Raw genomic sequence first — 17,501 nt, forward strand, 5'->3', positions numbered from 1 at the left:
CCCTACCAGAGTTGAAAGGAACACTGCCGAATACCTGGAGAGTCGATGTTGCCGTAAAATCTCCTGGAGAGTAATGCGTGGGAAGTCGTGGCTAATATGGTCTTGAAGGCAGATTTATCACCAGGTTGGGCCAGCTGCCACACAAGCATGACCGTCTTACAGCTCCCAAGAGGCTGGTAGCACAAACATGCACACCGTCTCTTCACCGAATTTCGAGGCCCGTTCTTTGTGCCCTCCTTTGTGTCAGAGCTGTCATGGAAATGTGGTGGAGCTGAAACACGACCACCACGATCTTCAGCTGACACTCGGTGCACCGTATTGCAGTGACCAGTCTCGCAGCATTTGCCCTTGGCTTTCCCACAATCGATGATTTAGGTTGCCTTTCGATCCGGGCCAGAACCGAAAGCCTGATGCGCGGTCAACGGCTCGCCAACCAGAGCCGAAGGTTGCGCACACGGCGTCCGAATCAGGAGCACTTGCCAATGCGCAAGATGCACCATTTGTTGACAAGGAAGACGCAGCAGAGGCTGATTGGCGGCCTTAGGGGGGAAAGCACAGGGGTCAAGTCAGCTGTGGTGGAAATCGGGCTACGGGCTGCCTGAAAAGATGGTCATCTTGGCCTCAACTGGAACTCACTCGGACCTCAATTTGACCTCAACGTCGCTCCACTTCACCCTCCACTGCAATTCAGCCTCAACAGCCTGTGGCCAGACGCCAAATGCCAGACGCCAAATGCAAGATACGATGTTGTTTTGGCGAGGTCCTGAGACCCTAAATCGTATCTGTATTTCTTTTCGTTGCTGTCTGGCTCTATGATGTTGATGCACCACGCCCCACCTGGTAAAATATGTACAAAATCGGCAATTCTCGGACTGTGCTGCATGGCCATGATGCCTAGCAGCTTGCCGCAGACACATCTTCCACACCCTTTCGTCTTCGTCCTTCCGTCTGCCCTAGACTCCTCCCCAGGACGCGGCTCCGGTCTGTGACCTTCAAAAGACATGCAAAGCAAATCCATGATGCCTATATCAATTTCCAACCACCGTTCATCTCAGCCCTGCCTGCGACTTCCATTGCTGCAGGGGAACACGGGTGCTCTGATGCTAGTCGTGCTGTGCTGTGCTTGGTTAGTCTTCTCATCAGGTCTGTTACCTCGTTTTGTTCAATCTCACAGCGAAGCTGTGGTTGCTTTCATTTCTTTTTGGCATTTTTGGCGTTTTCCCCTTTTTTTGGTGCTTGAGCGCATTTTCTCCTTCAAGAATGTGCATGCAAGAGCGCGATAGCGGAGGAGGGATCACCGCAACGGCGCAGCTGAACCTCGAATAATACCGAGGTTGGCCGCCAGAGGGGTAGTTCTACGGGTCAGCCCACGATAACGTCAGGCTGGTGTAGCAGCTGGTGTGGGTGTGGCGGTTGGTGTCATTAGTCGGGGTCGTTTCGTGGCAGCTTCGCCATCCGGTTGAGCGCCCTGCGGTAGGAGGTCAGCGAGAAGCTCATATCAAGGGATGAGACAAGGTTACCTCGACATCGTTGATGCTACGTCTTACCGGCTTGCTCTCTGTATTGCCAGTCTTAACCACCTTCTTGACCGGCTTGCTCGGTCGAGTTTCCCCAGCCTTGGCATCAAAGAGGTCTTCGGGTAACTCCCAACTGTAACGGTCAGCGATATGTAAAATTGCACTGGTCAATAGGACCTTACCTCTTTGACACAGCTAGATTCAGGAAATGGACTTCGGGATTGTAGTTGTTCCATGCTGAACAGATGGATTTGAACGCTTGGAAGGCAGGCACAAGGTTTAGGCTACCTTTTGCTTGGGTGTCAATGCCGATATAGTAGGTGTAAGTATACACCGTGTGCGTATCAACGCCCATATCCCCGTCCTCGCCGTTCGGTAGAGGCAGTGGGGTAGCGCTTCCATTCGTCGTCACCAACTGGGGATCCGTTGTCTCGACAGCCTTGGTCTCCTCTGTCTTGTACTTCAGGCTTCCCTTTTGAACCTCACGAATTTGTTCTTCGTTCCTGCACTTGTGGAGACGTTTGAATCCTTTGGTGAAAGGGCGAGCAAGAACAATGCTGTCTTTCATGTCTTCCAACCTCATGACCAGGTGACGAACCTTGGATTCAACAAGACCAGACCACTTCTTGGCAGCATCGGCATTGAACGCGCTCGCAATCACGGTCAGATAGTACTTGTGGTCGGCCGTGAAGAAAGTATGCTGCTTGAACAAGTCACTCCACTGTGCCTTGCCTGCAAAGATGTTGCGGGTGATTTTACTAGCCCGTCTGATCTCATGGATGATGACTTTCTTGGTCGACTCGGTAATGTTGAATGTCGAACACATGCTGGGGAATGCCGGGGTGATGATGGGCATGAGATTCGCCTTGTCTTGCTTGTAAATGGCAGGATTCCACACTTTAAAGCCCTGCGCAGCTTGCTCAGGCTTTGGCTGCTCGATGTCCTTCAACATCACTGGAGTCGGCCACCCCCATTCGGTCATAATGTAGAAGAATCTGTCGACAAGTGTGGCACCCACTGCATGCGGGTAGAATTGGCAGACTCTTGCGACCATCAGGGCCCACGCGATGCCTCCGGGATAGCCAACAATATTCGCATAGACAGCTCTTCGCTTGGCCCACAGTTTGATCGCGCGCAGTGCCATCCGGAAAGTCTTCGGTTCAGGGATCAGAGCAAGGAGTTCGTCCGTGACACGCTGCATCCGTCGAGTCAGTATGTTGCCAGAACAGGCATAGAGTAATGAGGACTTACTGGGCCGGTGATTGCACGGATGGATGACTGGTCAAGACCCATCAAGAGGCTGTTGTCATTCAGGTTAAGCTTCGGCGGAATCGTCTGCAGAGTGGTGATTGACGCAAAGATCAGATCAATCTCGATGCCGTTCAGGATGAGTTTGATAATGGGAACAAAGGTATCGGGGACTGGAACCAGCGAGGTAACTCCAGCGGTCAATTCTCTATCCTCGGGTTTCTCCTTCTCTCTTGTTTCCCTGGCTATCTCTTGCTCGATCACTCGTCTGAGAACATCTGGGAAGTAGTCGAAGAAATCCTCGCGCTTAACGTGCCGAGGGGCGACAGCGAGAGTATCGATATCTGACCCAGGACCGAAGACTCCGAGGCGATAGCTGCCGTAGGGATAGACTTTGCCTCCGAACTGGTTGATTTGTGACGGAGGCAGTCCCTGCTTGCGACTGACCTCTCTGACAAATTCCTGAGTGGCTTTGCTCAGCACTTTGAGTGTTGCTATCCGCTTCTTCGTCCCCATTTCGTTCTCATAATTCTTTTCCTTCTTCAACTCCTCCACTAGTTCAGAAGTCTTCTGGTTGTCGACGGGTTCGGGGAGAGCCAAGGACATCGGACCAGTCATGCCGTACTTTGCATTCTTCTTGGGCGCTTCGGAGTCGGCCATGATGGGCAATCGAAAGCGTAGGGACCAAGGATCGTGTTTCTATATCTCGACGGTACGATTTCGTAAGATGGTGGCTGAGAGGAATGGGGTAGGCAGCCAAGGACGGAGTCTTCGATAGACGACCAGGACGAATTAGTTGGGCAAGAAGAGGAAAAGAAAGTGTGAAACAGGCAAAGACATCTTCACCCTCCCTAAACTCCAAAAGAAAGATGAAAGTGAAATATGCAAGACAATATGACCAGGGTGGGTGAAGTTGAAGTGAATTTGCAAACAAAGTCGCAGCGAGCCGCGCAGACAGTGAGTGGCACGAGTGGTCAGGCCCGTCACTGCAGGGAAGCAGTGCTCCTCCGTATGCGGCAAACGGTGCACATGGTGCAAACAGCGCAAACATCATGCCAAGACTGACCCACTCAGCCCACATAACAGCTTCATCTCAAACCACGATTCGCTTGCTACTCCCACCTCCTCCGAACACCAAGATTCGTTTGAACATGGACAAGGCACTCTTGGTGCTTTACTCGATACTCCATACTACCTGCAGCATACATTCAATGCATAGCTAGCGGACCCGCCTACGACTTGCTAATTGACCTCCTGGAGCTCACCAGTCTTCAAATCAAACACGAATCCCCGAATGTTGGATTTCAGCTGCTCTGGGACCAAAGAAGATTCCTTCAAGAACGCGATGCTCTTCTTGACATTGTCGGCGAGAGATCTGATTTGACCACCTTAGTGACGCAACTGAAGCATACAGGTTCAAACTTACCCAGTGATCTCACCAAATGTCATCTTGTCGATTTCTGCTCCTGCATTTGGCGCCCGCTTCCTCAGCTCCTCTTTGACCACCGCGTCTCTGAAATGTGTTGCTCCGCAATCTGTGCTTGATCAGCCATCACAGCGGATTTGTCGGCTGCAACCGCTCACCTGTGTGCTGGACGATAATGGCTTCTTTGAAATGGACGAGACTATCGATTGACAGCAGATGGTTGAGCACGTATTGGGCATTTCCACCAGCAACCCGCAACACAACCGCTTCTTCACTGGTCGTCAACTAATGTCATTCTCTCATATATTGGCCTACCTACCACCGGTCTGCAGCTTGAAGATGTGCTCAGGAATGCATCGGGGATCGGCGCAAGTGACTGCCACGGATGTCAGGACAAAAAGTCGCAGCAGCAACATCACTCGACAATGCTTGACTCACTGATCAGGATATTGGGGAGATCGTGTCCTGACTGGACAATCTCCTCGAAGGTAGGGATGGGCTGATGATCTTTGACGCTTGCCCTGCGTATATCAGCAACAGCTTCCAAGGGGCCTGGCATTGATTTACGTGTGGCGATCAATCAGAGCTTGAGCGTTCAAGGCCATTCTAGAGAGGGTGGAAAGTGCGGACTGGATGGAAAGTGCTGATGCGGTTGTTAGTTACTATGGAGTCTGAAGTCCTGTCTTCGATGTTGTCTTGTGAAGACCTCTCCTCACAGACTGAGATCGATCATTATATATACACCTTACACCACCCACGACGCTACCTCAAAAGCCGTTCGAACAGTCCAACTCCCTGCGATATACGCCAATTCCGTGTCTTGGCTGACCTGAATAGTCAATGATGAATAACATGGTAATGACGTCGCGGGTGTAGTTTGATATGTTGCCTGATCGAGACGGCCATTCAATCTCCATGCACCGTGAGGCACTCGACCTTTTGTAGACTTGATAACCTGCTCGATGAGGCTAGCCCGCGCCACTATCCTCTTTCGGGCAGACGAACCCTGGTCAATGTGAACCAGAATCGGCACTGCGCACCCTTGTCGTCACTTCCTCTCGCACCATGTGCAGCCTCTCCCACTGTTGACACGACATAGTCAACCCGGACGCTGCTTAGCTGACAAAGAGGTCCCCGACGATGATCCAATTCATCCACCAAGACCCGAAACGTCGCGGCCTGAGTGAAACAGACCGTCGGATTGTCCGGAAGGTGTCCAACGCAGCGGCAGCAGCAACTCGAAAAGCCAGAGGAAAAGGGCCAAGGGTGAATACCTTGCAGCTCCCAGACTTCCTAGTCAATGAAGCCACCACCGATCCGGCCTCTACCGCCGCAGGCCAACGCGGAAATGACAACCGAGAAGAAATAGTTGAAGCAGCAATAGGTGTTCGACCCCAGCCGGCAAGGAGGACCTCGGCCTCAGCTTGCGAGCGTTGGATGCCCTCGTCTTCCACAGGACCGTCCACTAGACACCACCTTCGCGCACCTATCAGGGCGGCATTGTCCCTCTGGCCAGACAACCGCAACTCCCCTGAATATGTATCCTTACTAATGCAGCCGGGCTTATCCCAAAAACTCCTCGTCGACGCCTCGAGCGAGGATGTAAATTCCGACCCCAAACGATGGGTCAAAATATGTCGTTTGACATCCGTCTTGCAGTTCCTGCCGCACATGATTGGCCATAGCAAGTGTCTGGACTGTGCAATCGAATGCCTTGCCGAGCGGGTCCGCCAGTGTTGCATCCAAGTCCCAGACATGGCACTTGCGCAGACCCAATTAGAAAGGCGCTACGGCCGCGCCCTCCAGGTTCTGCAGCACGCCCTTGACTCTTCCGAGAGCATTGACTGGACCGTGTGGTACACCACGTTATTACTAGCATTGTTCGAGGTATGGTTGGACCGGGTGGTTACGAGCCGGACATGGCTGACCATGGGTACATACAGCTTCTGGAAACATCCAGTCACCGGGCATGGATCTTCCACTCGCAGGGCGCGAAGCATATCCTCTTGAACCTAGGTCCGAACAACATCAAATCAGACTACGAGAAAATCCTGCTCGCGGCACAATGTCAGATTCTGGTAAGGAGATGAGTCTCATCTTTAATTCCTCTTAAGCTCGCTCTAACAGTTCGCCATGACAGACCGTCGAAGCAACCTTCTTCAACAGAGACTGCTTCTTGAGCAACCCAGCATGGCAGAAAGCCCTTCAGACGACGATAACGTATGACAGCAAGATTCCCGACCGATCCGAGCCCGTTGTCACAATGTGGGCCACTGCTGCTTGTGCCCCGGAATTGTTCAAGAGAGCGACCGAAGCCATCCTTGATCACCACCCACCCGACCGGATCGCGGAGCTCGCCGACGAGCTTTCCGCGCTGTTAGACAGGTATACCAGCTGGCGAGAGAAATGGGAAGCAAGTCTCGTCCGCGATGACTTTCCTGTCCCTCACGACCCCACCACCACTCTCGCCACGGCAGGTCCTACCATCTACCCTCAGTTCCTAGCCTTCTGGGCATTGACCAATCGATTTCTCCTAGCCATTCAACCTCACAAAGCGCCTTTCGCAGAGACAAACGCGATGGACGCGGCCCTCCGCATTCTTGAATTCGATCGACTGAGGCAGACCGATTCGGTGATCGATCGGTGTCGCACCTTCTCGGTCAGCATTGGACGGTCAATTGCACAAACGACGACAGAGTGGACGATGCAGCAGAACATCTCCCACGAGTGGGGAACGATCGAGCCTGCTGTATTTCTGCGCTGGAACACTCTGCTCGGGAGGACGACGCACGAGGAGGCGTGACTTCTTCCCACCGACAAGGTCGATATGACTAAGGCGATGGCTTGAAGAGAGACCGTCACTCATCAAAATTGGCTCAGAACGTGGAGGTGTCGCCCGACCTGCCATCGCGCAGACTCCGGCTCGTGACAAGCGCGACCTGCCACACCTGAAGAGTGCCCCTTCAATATAAATTACACGGTCGGGCAGGGCGGGAGGGACAACAAAGTCGGATGCAGCGCGCTTTGTGATGACGACTCGAACCTACAGCCTCAGTCAGTCCCGTGGTATTGAAGACGCCATCCATTTGACAGCTAGGGAACCCAGCTTGCATCAGGCTTGATAAGCGTCGAAGTTAGGAGCGACAATCTTGCTTCTGCGGCTCTCTCTTCAAGCCAATGTCATGTATATGGACATGGACCTGTTATAGCCTGGATACAGAGCTAGATATACAGGGTACATAGTCCGCATAATTACCGGTCCCGAAGCAGCTTGCGGTCTGCGAGTATTCAGCAACTTCTTAATTCAACTCGGTGGGCTCAATAGTCCTGCTTGCTACTTGGGCAGTTAGGCAGTCTGTCTGCGCGGTCCACAAGACACAGTCAATGCAATGGATAAATTGTAGATATTTCATTCATCGCCAGAAGCCTAACCGATCTTTTCATCTTTATCTACAGAGAATCTACCTCACCAAGTCATGGCGTCGCTAAGCTCACGTCTTCAGGCACACGGTGCAGTACGACAAGGTACTTACGTACGTACTCACAACCGCGGTTTGACCGCTGCTGCTGCCGCCGCCGACGCCGCATTCTCGGCCTTGACAGCCTCATCAACAACGCCCATGACTCTGCACAACCACTCGTCCCGGCCCCGCTGCGTCACGACCTGCACACTAAGCGGCGTACCCAAGTAGACCCTCCGATCCGTGACATGCTCGTCCCACAGCTCGCGACACCGCACGTCCCAGGAACTCAAGATATTGCCCGCGGCAAGGGGCCGTCCGAGCTCCAAATCGTCGGCCACGACGTTGCGCACCGGCACCGTGCCGGCCGGGTAGTCGAACAGGACGAAACTGCTCGTCATGCCCACGGCGTTGTATCCCTCGATCGGCGGTACCGGGTGAGGCGCCACGGGACAGACGATCGCGTCGAGGACGGGTCTCCGGCGACCGAACTCGTCCACCTCGCTCCACAGGGCGAGCATCTCGCGTTCCAGCGCCGACCGCTGGGCCTGCAGCTCGGCGACGCGCTCGAGGGGCTGGGCCTTGCCGGCGCGGAAGCGCGAGGCCATCCACGGCACGAGCGGCTCTTTGAAATCGGTGATCATTTTATGCATGACGGTCGCGCCGTCCACGCCCATCAGCTTGCTCATCACGGACTGCGCCTTCGTCCACGCCGGCGGCGTGAGCAGCTCCTTGACGATGACGCGGCGGCCGGCCAACGCGACGGCCACTTCGTTGAGCACGCGCGTGATGGGCGGGAGGAGCGTACAGTTGCCGTCGCTACGCAGGATGCCGATGACGAGCTCGCCGTTCGGGCCGCTCCCCTTGACGGCCGTTTGCGGGGGTTCGGATAGCGACGGCGACGGCAACGTCCACGTACACGGCATGCAGTCCTCCCCCCACGCCGTGGCCAGGGGCATCACGTGCGCGAGGAAGAAGTCCACGTCCCGGACGCTGCGGGCGATGGGACCCGCCACGGCCTGCACGCTCGTACGGCTCGTGCCCTCGGCGCCCGTGAGTGCCTGGCCCCCGTACGGCAATCGGAGGTTGCTCGGTTTGAAGCCATACACGCCGTTACACATGGCGGGCACGCGGATGCTGCCGCCGATGTCGGTGCCAATGCCGAGCATGGAGCCCTTCATGGCGACGAGCACGCCTTCGCCGCCGCTGGACCCGCCGGCCGTGCAGAGCCGGTTGATCGGGTTCATGGTGCGGCCGAAGATGTTGTTCACGCTGTCCAGGCTGGCCAGCGTCTGGGGGATGTTCGTCTTCGCAACGACCACGCACCCCAAGCTGAGGAGGAGGTCCACGAGGGGCGCATTCCTCTGCGCGGGCTTGTTGCACAGGTACGCCAGGCCGATCGACGTGTCGACGCCCTGCACGTCAAATGTGTCCTTGACGCTGACGGGCAGGCCGTGCAAGGGTCCGAACGGCTGTCCGTGCGTGCTGAGATAGTCGTCGAGGAATTTCGCGCGCGCGACCGCCTCCCTGAACAGCGGCTCGGTCAGGCAGTTCGTCAACTGCTGCGCGATGGCGGCCCGGTGGCAGAATGCGTCGGCAACTGCGACGCTCGTAAGTCTCTTTTGCGCGATCGCCGAGACGAGCGTCTCCACGGTATATCCTTCTGTGATTTCAATCTCCGCGTGCGTGAGGAACTGGCGGGGGAGGTGCAGCACGTTCTGTGGCCCGTCGGCGAGGGTGGGAGGGTCTTTAGGGAGGGCTGACGCAGGAATGTGCCATTTCGAGGGGATCCGCGATGCTCGGTCGCGCTGTTTCTGTGCGGCGATGGGTTTCCAGGGCGCGTCGTCGGCAGCAGCAGTGGCAGCGGTCGAGGGGGCCATTGTGTCGGGTGCGGATGGCCTGGAGTGCGGGAGGAGGAGGTCCTATATAAGAAGAAAACACCTCGGACAAACGACGAAGAGGCTATAGGGGTTTTGTATGGAGTGGACGACGAGCCCCGGGGGGTCTCCGCAGGTACATGGTCAACCGTAAGCTGTGAGCCCGCCCTATGTATCCGCCCTTCGAGCGTCAAGTGTGGGGAAGCGATGGAGGTGCCTCGGTTCGCGATAAGATAAGACCGCGGAGTGAATGAAAGACTTATCCGTGGGTTCAGCCTTGCTGGTCGATATCTCAGCCTTGCGCTACACGGAGATGAGAACAGGAATACATGGACGATGACTGTGGGCATGGCACGCCATTATTATACAGCGGTCGAGACGAGAATGTATCATCCGCCTGGCTGTATATTGTGTACAACCCAAATCAAAAGTGCTGCTGCATCGACACGGACCAGCACCACCTGTGGTTCCACCCCAGACTGGCCTCCCGGATCTCGACATCAGGCTACTGGCTAATACAGTAGTCACCCATCGGCTACCGCCGCCTCAGACCGTTCTGAATTAATCATGTCCTCCAGGTTGAGTATGGCTGCAAGAGCCCTTGCAGCTCTTCGATGGCAGTCCGGTGCGCAAGTGTCGGCCAAACCTGTCAAGGGAAAAACGTTGCCACAAAATCAAACCCCCCCTTCACCGCCCCCTGGCCGCGCCGCGCTAGCCACAAATCTCGACATAAGGGTGGAATCCTCCCTCATGTCAAGGATTGTGGTTAGCGTGGGTGTTGATTTTCGGACGACGTTTTACCCTAGACGGTATAGCTGCTGCAAGCAGCCAAACCAAATGCTTCGGTCGATGACACAGTACTACGGGGTATTGAGTACTGTCTCGTATAGAGTAAGTAGTCCCCGTGCAGCCCCGCTGACCGATGCCTGTCAATCCAGCCTTGCTTGGTGGTGAAAGGATTCAGAATGTATACTACCTACTGGATACTATAGTGCTTGCATGCTTGCTCTCTACTTCCAGCACTACCATTTACTTCGCTTGCTCCGGTAACAGATCATTGTGACCGCACTAAGCCACTAATACGCTTCGAACTTGGCCTCATCTGCTAAACGCTGCTCCATCAGCGCATGTATCCTGTCTCTTTACACAGACGTGGGGCGGGAAGACACGAATCTGCCTGTTGAAAGAGATCGTCGTTGTTGGGCCTCAAACTCCCGATTGTCCATCCGTTGTAAGAATCAAAGAACAACGTCCCTGAACAAACACCAGCACGCCATGCAGTGTGCACTGCTTCGAGCATACAATGACGGTTGTCTTTCATTCTCTGCATTGGCCCCGTCTTCCCATCACAAGTCATGCAAGTACATGTAGCGAGCATCATAGTCCGCGACAAAGCCCCCTGTTGGTGTTTCCATGCGGGAACTTGACGCCCATGTGCTTGCCAGTCTCCCTCTTTAACCTCTCTCCGCGAGTATCCACAGTCGTTCATCTTTCTTGCCATTGTCCCACAAACGCAGTGAATAGTCGTCTTCAATGGGACGAACACTCTCCCTTTATGCCCAGCGCGCAAACAGGCAGGACGAACACGTTCTTCAAAATGAAAGGGCCCAATCTCTCTCGCTCCTGCAAGACAGGAACTGGTCTCCCGACGCGGCGCGGTAGTTCTCTAGGGGCCAGGAAGGGTTTGTGAGATCAGAACAGCATGTCACGACGTACACAGGGATTCCAGGGTGCTTCGGAGTCCAGATACAACGAGGGAAGGTCGAACACGCCGCCGCAGAATCGGCAGCAAAGAGATGGTAGAGACCAGGCAAACCTCCAGCATCAGCAGGATCAGAGACGCTTCGACCGGGAGGATCCCCCATCCGGACAGGGCTCATGTCGGCGTAGAGACGAACAGGAGCAATACTCGACCACGGCTGAAGCTGGGCAGCAGCAAAGACGACATCCCGCCCCTTCTGATCCGTACACTCCACACGGTGACTCGCTTGCGGGTTCTCGTTCTCAGCAAGACCCGGCGCACAATATCGATCGACGAGGAGGCATTTCGTGGCAGGGACGAGGGCTCTCGGAAGGGCAACAGGACGCAGCCCACAACACAGCCTCCGTCCCGCCTCGCGACCGACCACGAAACATGGACTCCTATGCTGATCGTTCGCGCCAGCAGCAAGGATTTGTAAGCTCTTTTGTGCGAGTAATTCGATGCTTGTACTAACTGGCAGCAGGAAAGCAGAGACCATGGATCAGAGGAGAAACACCACGGTAATTCTGATGTCCGTTCGGGGGCCACACCAAACAGCGGCAGTGGTGGGAGTAGTGTGTCGAACGATGGAACAGGGTCAAAAAATAAGGAGCCTGGAAAGTGGAAGCGGAAGGCGGAAGCATTACTGGACCTCTTGAAGGGTGGCAATCGGAGGCGAAAGGATGACGACGACGATGCTCATGGCTCTAGCACCGGGACATGGAGAGGGTAGAGAACGAGAGAATGACTGCAGGGGCCGGAGAGACCTGATCATGGTAGACGAGTTGGAAGGCCACCAAGAATGGCGACGTTGATAGTGGCATGTGCAGAATTGTAGAGCCGTGGTATTCGGCCAAGCCGGGTCAACCAAAAAGTTACACAGTCGCAAGGCGTTAGAAGTGGTCGTACTTCCACCCTGGCTGCGCCCGAAGGCTGACGGCAAGGCAGCTACTGTGTAACCCATAGTGTAACAGTATGCAGATATTTGAACCCTCAACTCGATGACTCGAAGCTCCCAGTATGTCTCCTCTGCTCCCTTGGTTTTGATCATATGTCAGGCGACCCGTACCCGATCGATATGCCTCTCGAGAGACCAGATATTGGGTTCAACGGTCATCAAATGACCCAGTGGAAGAATGGACACAAGTCTCCTGCTCCAGATGACCATGGAATTTCCGACCCGGAAGCACAAGAGCCGAAACCCCAGCAGAAAGAGTGGTTCGGACATATGATGGCCCGCGCACGTATGAAGAGCTGGACTCTTCTGCTAGGACCTTATCAGGCTGATGGACTTTAGTTGGTACCGGGCCGAGTGGCTGGCCTCGCATCGCCGCATTCGTGGATAGCGATTCCACGTTCAGGATATATCGACGGTTCGGCTTTCTCAGGACTCGTCTGTTGCTATACCACCAAGATATCCTCGCAGAAATGGAGGCGAAACTGGACTGGCTGGATCGTGATGACGCTCGGTCGCCAGAAATGCAAAGATACCTTTCGAGTAGGCGCGAGGATGACTTACGACAGGGTTCACCCCGCAAGGCCCTGTTCCAAGACATAGAGAGTCAGCTTGAGATATATGGTGAGTGCACATGCGGTCGGCTCCGGCTGGTCCTCAGTCCTGAGTGATGCTTCACAGACAGCCTCCTCAAGCGCTCGGCGCAGATATACCAGCTCGAGGAAGCGCCCAGCAAGCATCGGCAGGCCGTCGTAAACCATATTTGGAGTGACGGCACCATCAAGGAGCGAGACAGGGAGTATATCCTGCATGCGGACGACCTCGTCTACCTCAACGCCGATACTGAGGCCAGCTGGGTCCATTGGTTTGTCGGATATCTGCTATACCACACGGGGCCGATCTTGATGGTAATCATACCCTGGGAAGTTATGGCCGCGCAGCGAAGCTGACAGAGTGGCTGTTGACAGAATAGATTTCGTACCCAAGTCCAAAGGCTCAAGCTTAAGCAGGACAGGATGAGCATTTCCCTGTACGAGAAGAGGAGATTCAACAAGTTCGTCAACGTGCTGTTCACTATCATCATTGTGACACTCGTCATGGGCCCGGTAATGGTTCTGTACAGACTCCGTGATTCGAATGGGTACGTCCGTAATGCAGCGGCGGTGATATTCACCGCATCATTTGCTCTGCTTTGCTCCACGGCGACGAATGCCAAAAGGCAGGAGGTTTTCGCCGTAACGGCGGCGTGAGTCCCGGCCGATATGGCGAAAAGCTTGATGGCTGACTGATTAGGTACTGCGCTGTGCTCGTCGTCTTTACCAGTCAAAATGCAACCAGGCAAGGGCAATAGCTGTGGGTAGGGTCGCAATGTTTGATCAGGGTCTGTGAGTGCTGAGATCCTGGATGTAAGCTGCTGACCTCTGTGCATCGACTTGTAGAATACAGTATGGAGTTCATCAGGTCCCCTAGGTTCGAATCGGATCAGTCGGTCTTGCGTGGAAGTATGCCATGACGCTTTGAGCCTGAAGGTCGAACACTGGCATTTACACAACAGGAAATTCGAACAGTAACAATCGGAGGCGCCAGGTCCGGAATGGGAGCCGGAATACCTGGTGTCTGAAACGCTTTGAAATGCACCACAACGAGCGAAGGAGATTGAATTCCCTTCGTGGAAATACATGTATTCAGATCCTTGGGGTTTGCACCGCTGATGTAGTGAGTGCCTAGTTGTATGATAAGAGCTGCCCCAAAGCAAGTCGTGTCCACCACCAATAATCATCTAACCGAGCTACGGCAGCCGTGTGTCACTGATATTGTGCTGGGGCCATCTGAGAGTATGCTCTGGCGTCAGTCCACGAAAGAGGACGCTCCCAAAGAGGAGGTTGGAGTTACGCCCTCAGTCATTGCTTGTAGTAGGATCCCAGGCACACGGAGCATATGAGTCGGGAAAGTCGAGACTCTTCATATCTTGGTCATCGAGCTCGAAGTCGTAGATGGCGGCATTCTCCTCGATCCTGGAGGGAGTCACGCTCTTTGGCAAGGGAACATAGCCCTTCTGCAGGCTCCATCTCAACAAGATCTGCGACCACGTCTTGCCGTGCTTCTGACCCAGCTGTTTGAGAACTGGTTCTTCGGCTCGCTGGCCGCGGACAATGGGACAGTATGCTTCGACGACGACATTGCGCTGGCGGCACCATCCGACAATATCGTCTCGCGGAAGCCAGGGGTGCACTTCCCACTGGCCAACGTCGATAGTACCTCCCACATCCGACGTCTTGATGTATTGTTCAAGCTCGTCTAGATGATGAACGCCGTAGTTGGAGACGCCGATGGATCTGATTTTGCCGGCCTTCTGAGCTTCGGCAAGTGCCTTCCAGGCTCCTAGTCTGCCTTCTTTGCCGCCATACGGAGAATGAATGAGGTAAAGGTCAATATAGTCGAGACCGGTCTGGAAAAAGGACGATTCGATGGACTTTTTTGCCGCCTCGTAGCCCATACTCTTGGGCGGCACTTTACTGGTGAAGAAGATCTCCTCTCGCTTCAGGCCGGAATTGCGGATTGCGTCAGCACAGGGCTGCTCATTGCGGTAGGCTCGAGCAGAGTCGACATGTCGGTAGCCCGTTTTGAATGCATGAAGCGTGACTTCTTCACACTGCGCCGCGGGAGTCTGGTACACACCATAGCCGAGCACAGGAATCTCATAGCCTGAATTCATACGGTAGGTCGTGTTGATGTCGAATTTGGCAGGAATTTGAGAGGCCATCGTGCTTTTGTTTCGCGCCAATGCCGCTGCTGAGCTTCGGATCGGGGCTTGAATACGGGCTATGCCTCCACGAAGCAATGGCATCGGCGAGGTGCGAGATCGTGGCGTGCGGATTGAATGAAGTATGGGCAGGCGTGCCGAGTATGAGGAAACAGATGTGTTAAGGTGATGAGATTGTCGAAGATGTCGAAGATGTCGTCAATGAGTTGCTTGACAGCTAAATCCCGGGTGGCTTAAGTCCGGCTCTCCGGGTTACCAGCCCTGGGACATGTCCACGACGCCGAGCTGCGATGGTACCCAACACTCTACGATCCAATATGTATTGGTAATAACGGCAGCTATCCCGCAGACACACATGTGCCGTCAATGTCTACACCAATGCCATGTCAAAATAACATCCAACCACCAGGACAAGGGCAACACACAATCCCAGTCGTCAAGCAGGATGGCAGAATACCGAAGACGCCTTCCGACCTCTCATCGCTGACTTCGTGGTTGAAACTATACCTTAGGAGGTCGCGGAGGGTGAGCTAATCGATGGATGTCCTGGGACCTTCAGCCGTCAAGTCCAGCAACGCAGGCTTCTGCCTACAAGAAGCGACTGTGTAGATGATGGTTGTCTCCAACCCAATCGTGTGTCGAGCAAGGCTCGCAGCATGGGTTATGCAAGCAGTAGGATACCGCAAGAGTAGCTGGGCGCGAGACCTTGCTCTGGGCAGGCCGCCCATTGAAAGACCAGACGACCTGCTCAAGTCTCTATGTTTTCGGTACTGTACGCCGACGTTAGACGTGACTGCTTGAGGAACTTCTCCTTTGCACCTTGTCCCGGTGAAGCAAGAACATAGGCAAGACATACATCTCGCGGAGTACTGTCCAGCACGTTGGACATGCAGTCTGCAAGACTCCCTGACACAGTTTCGGGGCAAGAATCGAACGGGCCGGAGACGTGGTCAGGACGGCGATCACTCGTTTCATCATGGACTTTCCAATGGTGTTCGGCGGCTCCTGGCGGCATTGTTGTAGGCCTTGTAGGTGGCCCCAACTCCAGCTCGAGTATGGTCCCGTCTTCCTCCCCAGGCTTGCGCGCTTTGACAAGAGGTTCAGAGAGTCATCTTATAGTCACTGATGCAGCCAATATGTATACAGATAGAAGAGGATCGCTATATGGTGTCCATCCCAAGAAATCAATCACGCCATTCGCCATCGCTGTTCAACACTTTCGTTCTGGGACCGTCTAGTTCCGGAACGTCGTCTTCCTCGTCGGCAAAAGCGTCATCCGCCAGCATGGGATCTGCTTCTGGTACTGCGCTCTTCGCCACTCTCTTTCCTTTGTCGTGATCTTGTAACGTGTCGTCCGCCGATATTGATATGCCTCGTGCGCCCCAGCGATTGACCTTCGGCGGTTTTGGCTGTCCACCAGCATCAGGCTCAACACCGCCAGCTTCCGGGTCCTCCTCAGGCACTTGTCCATTGGGGTTCATGACTCTGTTGACTAGCCAGCCTTTCCGCATATCGTCCGCATCCACTACTCCACCTCCTCTGAGCTTGACCCGTTGTCTCGTCCAATACACCCAGGCGAAATCGATGTAGAAGGCAGTCTGCACGATGCCGAATATGACCGAAATAGCATCCGGTTTCCTTGAAGTGAAGGCCCGGTAGATCCAGTTCAGGATATAGAATGCTCGATAGGAGCCAAGGGTGACGAGGTAGAAAGAATCAATAACAGTCGGGACAGTGGTCTGGCGGAGAAGCATCAGTTGGGGGAGAACGCAGACAGACTCGAGGATGATAGAGAATGTCCATAGCACTTCAACAAGTGTGGTCCGGCGTGGGCCATTGAAGGTGAGGCACACCAGCGGCGCAGCCAGCATTGAAGCGGCGGTTGCGTAGGCTCCCCATTTCCAGGCTTTTTCTCGCTCCCGCGTCCGTGCAAAGACCCTGGTCATCAGGATGATGATATAGATTGACGACCAGATATAGAAGTTCTTGAGGATGAAATTCCACCATGACGCTGTGGGAGGTACCCAAAAGAGATCGAGATATCGGGTGACGAAGACGACGATGTAGAGGATTTGGGTCAGCAAGGAGACACCTGGTGGCTGATCAGTCTCACGGTCCCAAGTCAGTTTCAGCGACACGCCTACCTTCAGAGCTCTTGTTCGAATGAATGGCCCATATGAGGATGCACTTCGAAGCTGTGTGTGACACATCGCCCAAAATGCGGAAGATGTTCATATTCATCGTTGCTGCAGGGACATCACAGGCGCCCGCTGGATTTCCTCTGGTTCAGAAGAGATCTGAGTGATAGGTGAGGTGAATTCAGGAGGATGGGTTTAGCTGCGACTTATTCACTCCAGGCATCAGTCAAAGGTCTTCCACACCACGCAGCTGGTCAAGTGATACCTGGCTTGGCTCGATGAACTGCGCAGCCTGATGAGGTGGTGAGCTGACACTGAATGAAGAGTGAGGAGGAAGCGACTTCGGAGATTATCTTGGCCTGCGCCGCGCAACC

At 54.5% G+C, this 17,501-nt stretch overlaps 7 protein-coding genes across 7 annotated transcripts; 2 read left to right on the forward strand and 5 right to left on the reverse strand.

Annotated features, from left to right (window-relative positions):
* Positions 1-1,493: 1,493 nt before the first annotated feature.
* G647_09884 (uncharacterized protein) lies at positions 1,494-3,425 on the reverse strand (the record flags this gene model as incomplete). The annotated part of the gene is made up of 3 exons (XM_008725876.1): positions 1,494-1,650; positions 1,700-2,712; positions 2,769-3,425. The coding sequence occupies 3 exons, from the start codon at positions 3,423-3,425 to the stop codon at positions 1,494-1,496; spliced, it is 1,827 nt and encodes a 608-aa protein (XP_008724098.1).
* A 582-nt stretch (positions 3,426-4,007) lies between these two features.
* On the reverse strand, positions 4,008-4,214 carry G647_09885 (uncharacterized protein; the record flags this gene model as incomplete). The annotated part of the gene is made up of 2 exons (XM_008725877.1): positions 4,008-4,140; positions 4,192-4,214. The coding sequence occupies 2 exons, from the start codon at positions 4,212-4,214 to the stop codon at positions 4,008-4,010; spliced, it is 156 nt and encodes a 51-aa protein (XP_008724099.1).
* A 1,732-nt stretch (positions 4,215-5,946) lies between these two features.
* Positions 5,947-6,994, forward strand: G647_09886 (uncharacterized protein; the record flags this gene model as incomplete). The annotated part of the gene is made up of 3 exons (XM_008725878.1): positions 5,947-6,078; positions 6,135-6,269; positions 6,332-6,994. 3 exons carry the CDS (start codon positions 5,947-5,949, stop codon positions 6,992-6,994), a joined length of 930 nt encoding a protein of 309 aa, XP_008724100.1.
* Positions 6,995-7,732: 738 nt separating this feature from the next.
* Positions 7,733-9,532, reverse strand: G647_09887 (uncharacterized protein; the record flags this gene model as incomplete). The annotated part of the gene is made up of 1 exon (XM_008725879.1): positions 7,733-9,532. The coding sequence occupies one exon, from the start codon at positions 9,530-9,532 to the stop codon at positions 7,733-7,735; it is 1,800 nt and encodes a 599-aa protein (XP_008724101.1).
* A 2,789-nt stretch (positions 9,533-12,321) lies between these two features.
* Positions 12,322-13,475, forward strand: G647_09888 (uncharacterized protein; the record flags this gene model as incomplete). The annotated part of the gene is made up of 4 exons (XM_008725880.1): positions 12,322-12,514; positions 12,568-12,849; positions 12,907-13,133; positions 13,194-13,475. The coding sequence occupies 4 exons, from the start codon at positions 12,322-12,324 to the stop codon at positions 13,473-13,475; spliced, it is 984 nt and encodes a 327-aa protein (XP_008724102.1).
* Positions 13,476-14,122: 647 nt separating this feature from the next.
* On the reverse strand, positions 14,123-14,989 carry G647_09889 (uncharacterized protein; the record flags this gene model as incomplete). Its single annotated transcript, XM_008725881.1, has 1 exon — positions 14,123-14,989. The coding sequence occupies one exon, from the start codon at positions 14,987-14,989 to the stop codon at positions 14,123-14,125; it is 867 nt and encodes a 288-aa protein (XP_008724103.1).
* A 1,184-nt stretch (positions 14,990-16,173) lies between these two features.
* G647_09890 (uncharacterized protein) lies at positions 16,174-17,230 on the reverse strand (the record flags this gene model as incomplete). Its single annotated transcript, XM_008725882.1, has 2 exons — positions 16,174-17,081; positions 17,134-17,230. 2 exons carry the CDS (start codon positions 17,228-17,230, stop codon positions 16,174-16,176), a joined length of 1,005 nt encoding a protein of 334 aa, XP_008724104.1.
* Positions 17,231-17,501: the final 271 nt, after the last annotated feature.

The sequence above is a fragment of the Cladophialophora carrionii genome, assembly GCF_000365165.1.
Source record: "Cladophialophora carrionii CBS 160.54 unplaced genomic scaffold supercont1.11, whole genome shotgun sequence".
Taxonomy (NCBI): Eukaryota; Fungi; Ascomycota; class Eurotiomycetes; order Chaetothyriales; family Herpotrichiellaceae; genus Cladophialophora; species Cladophialophora carrionii.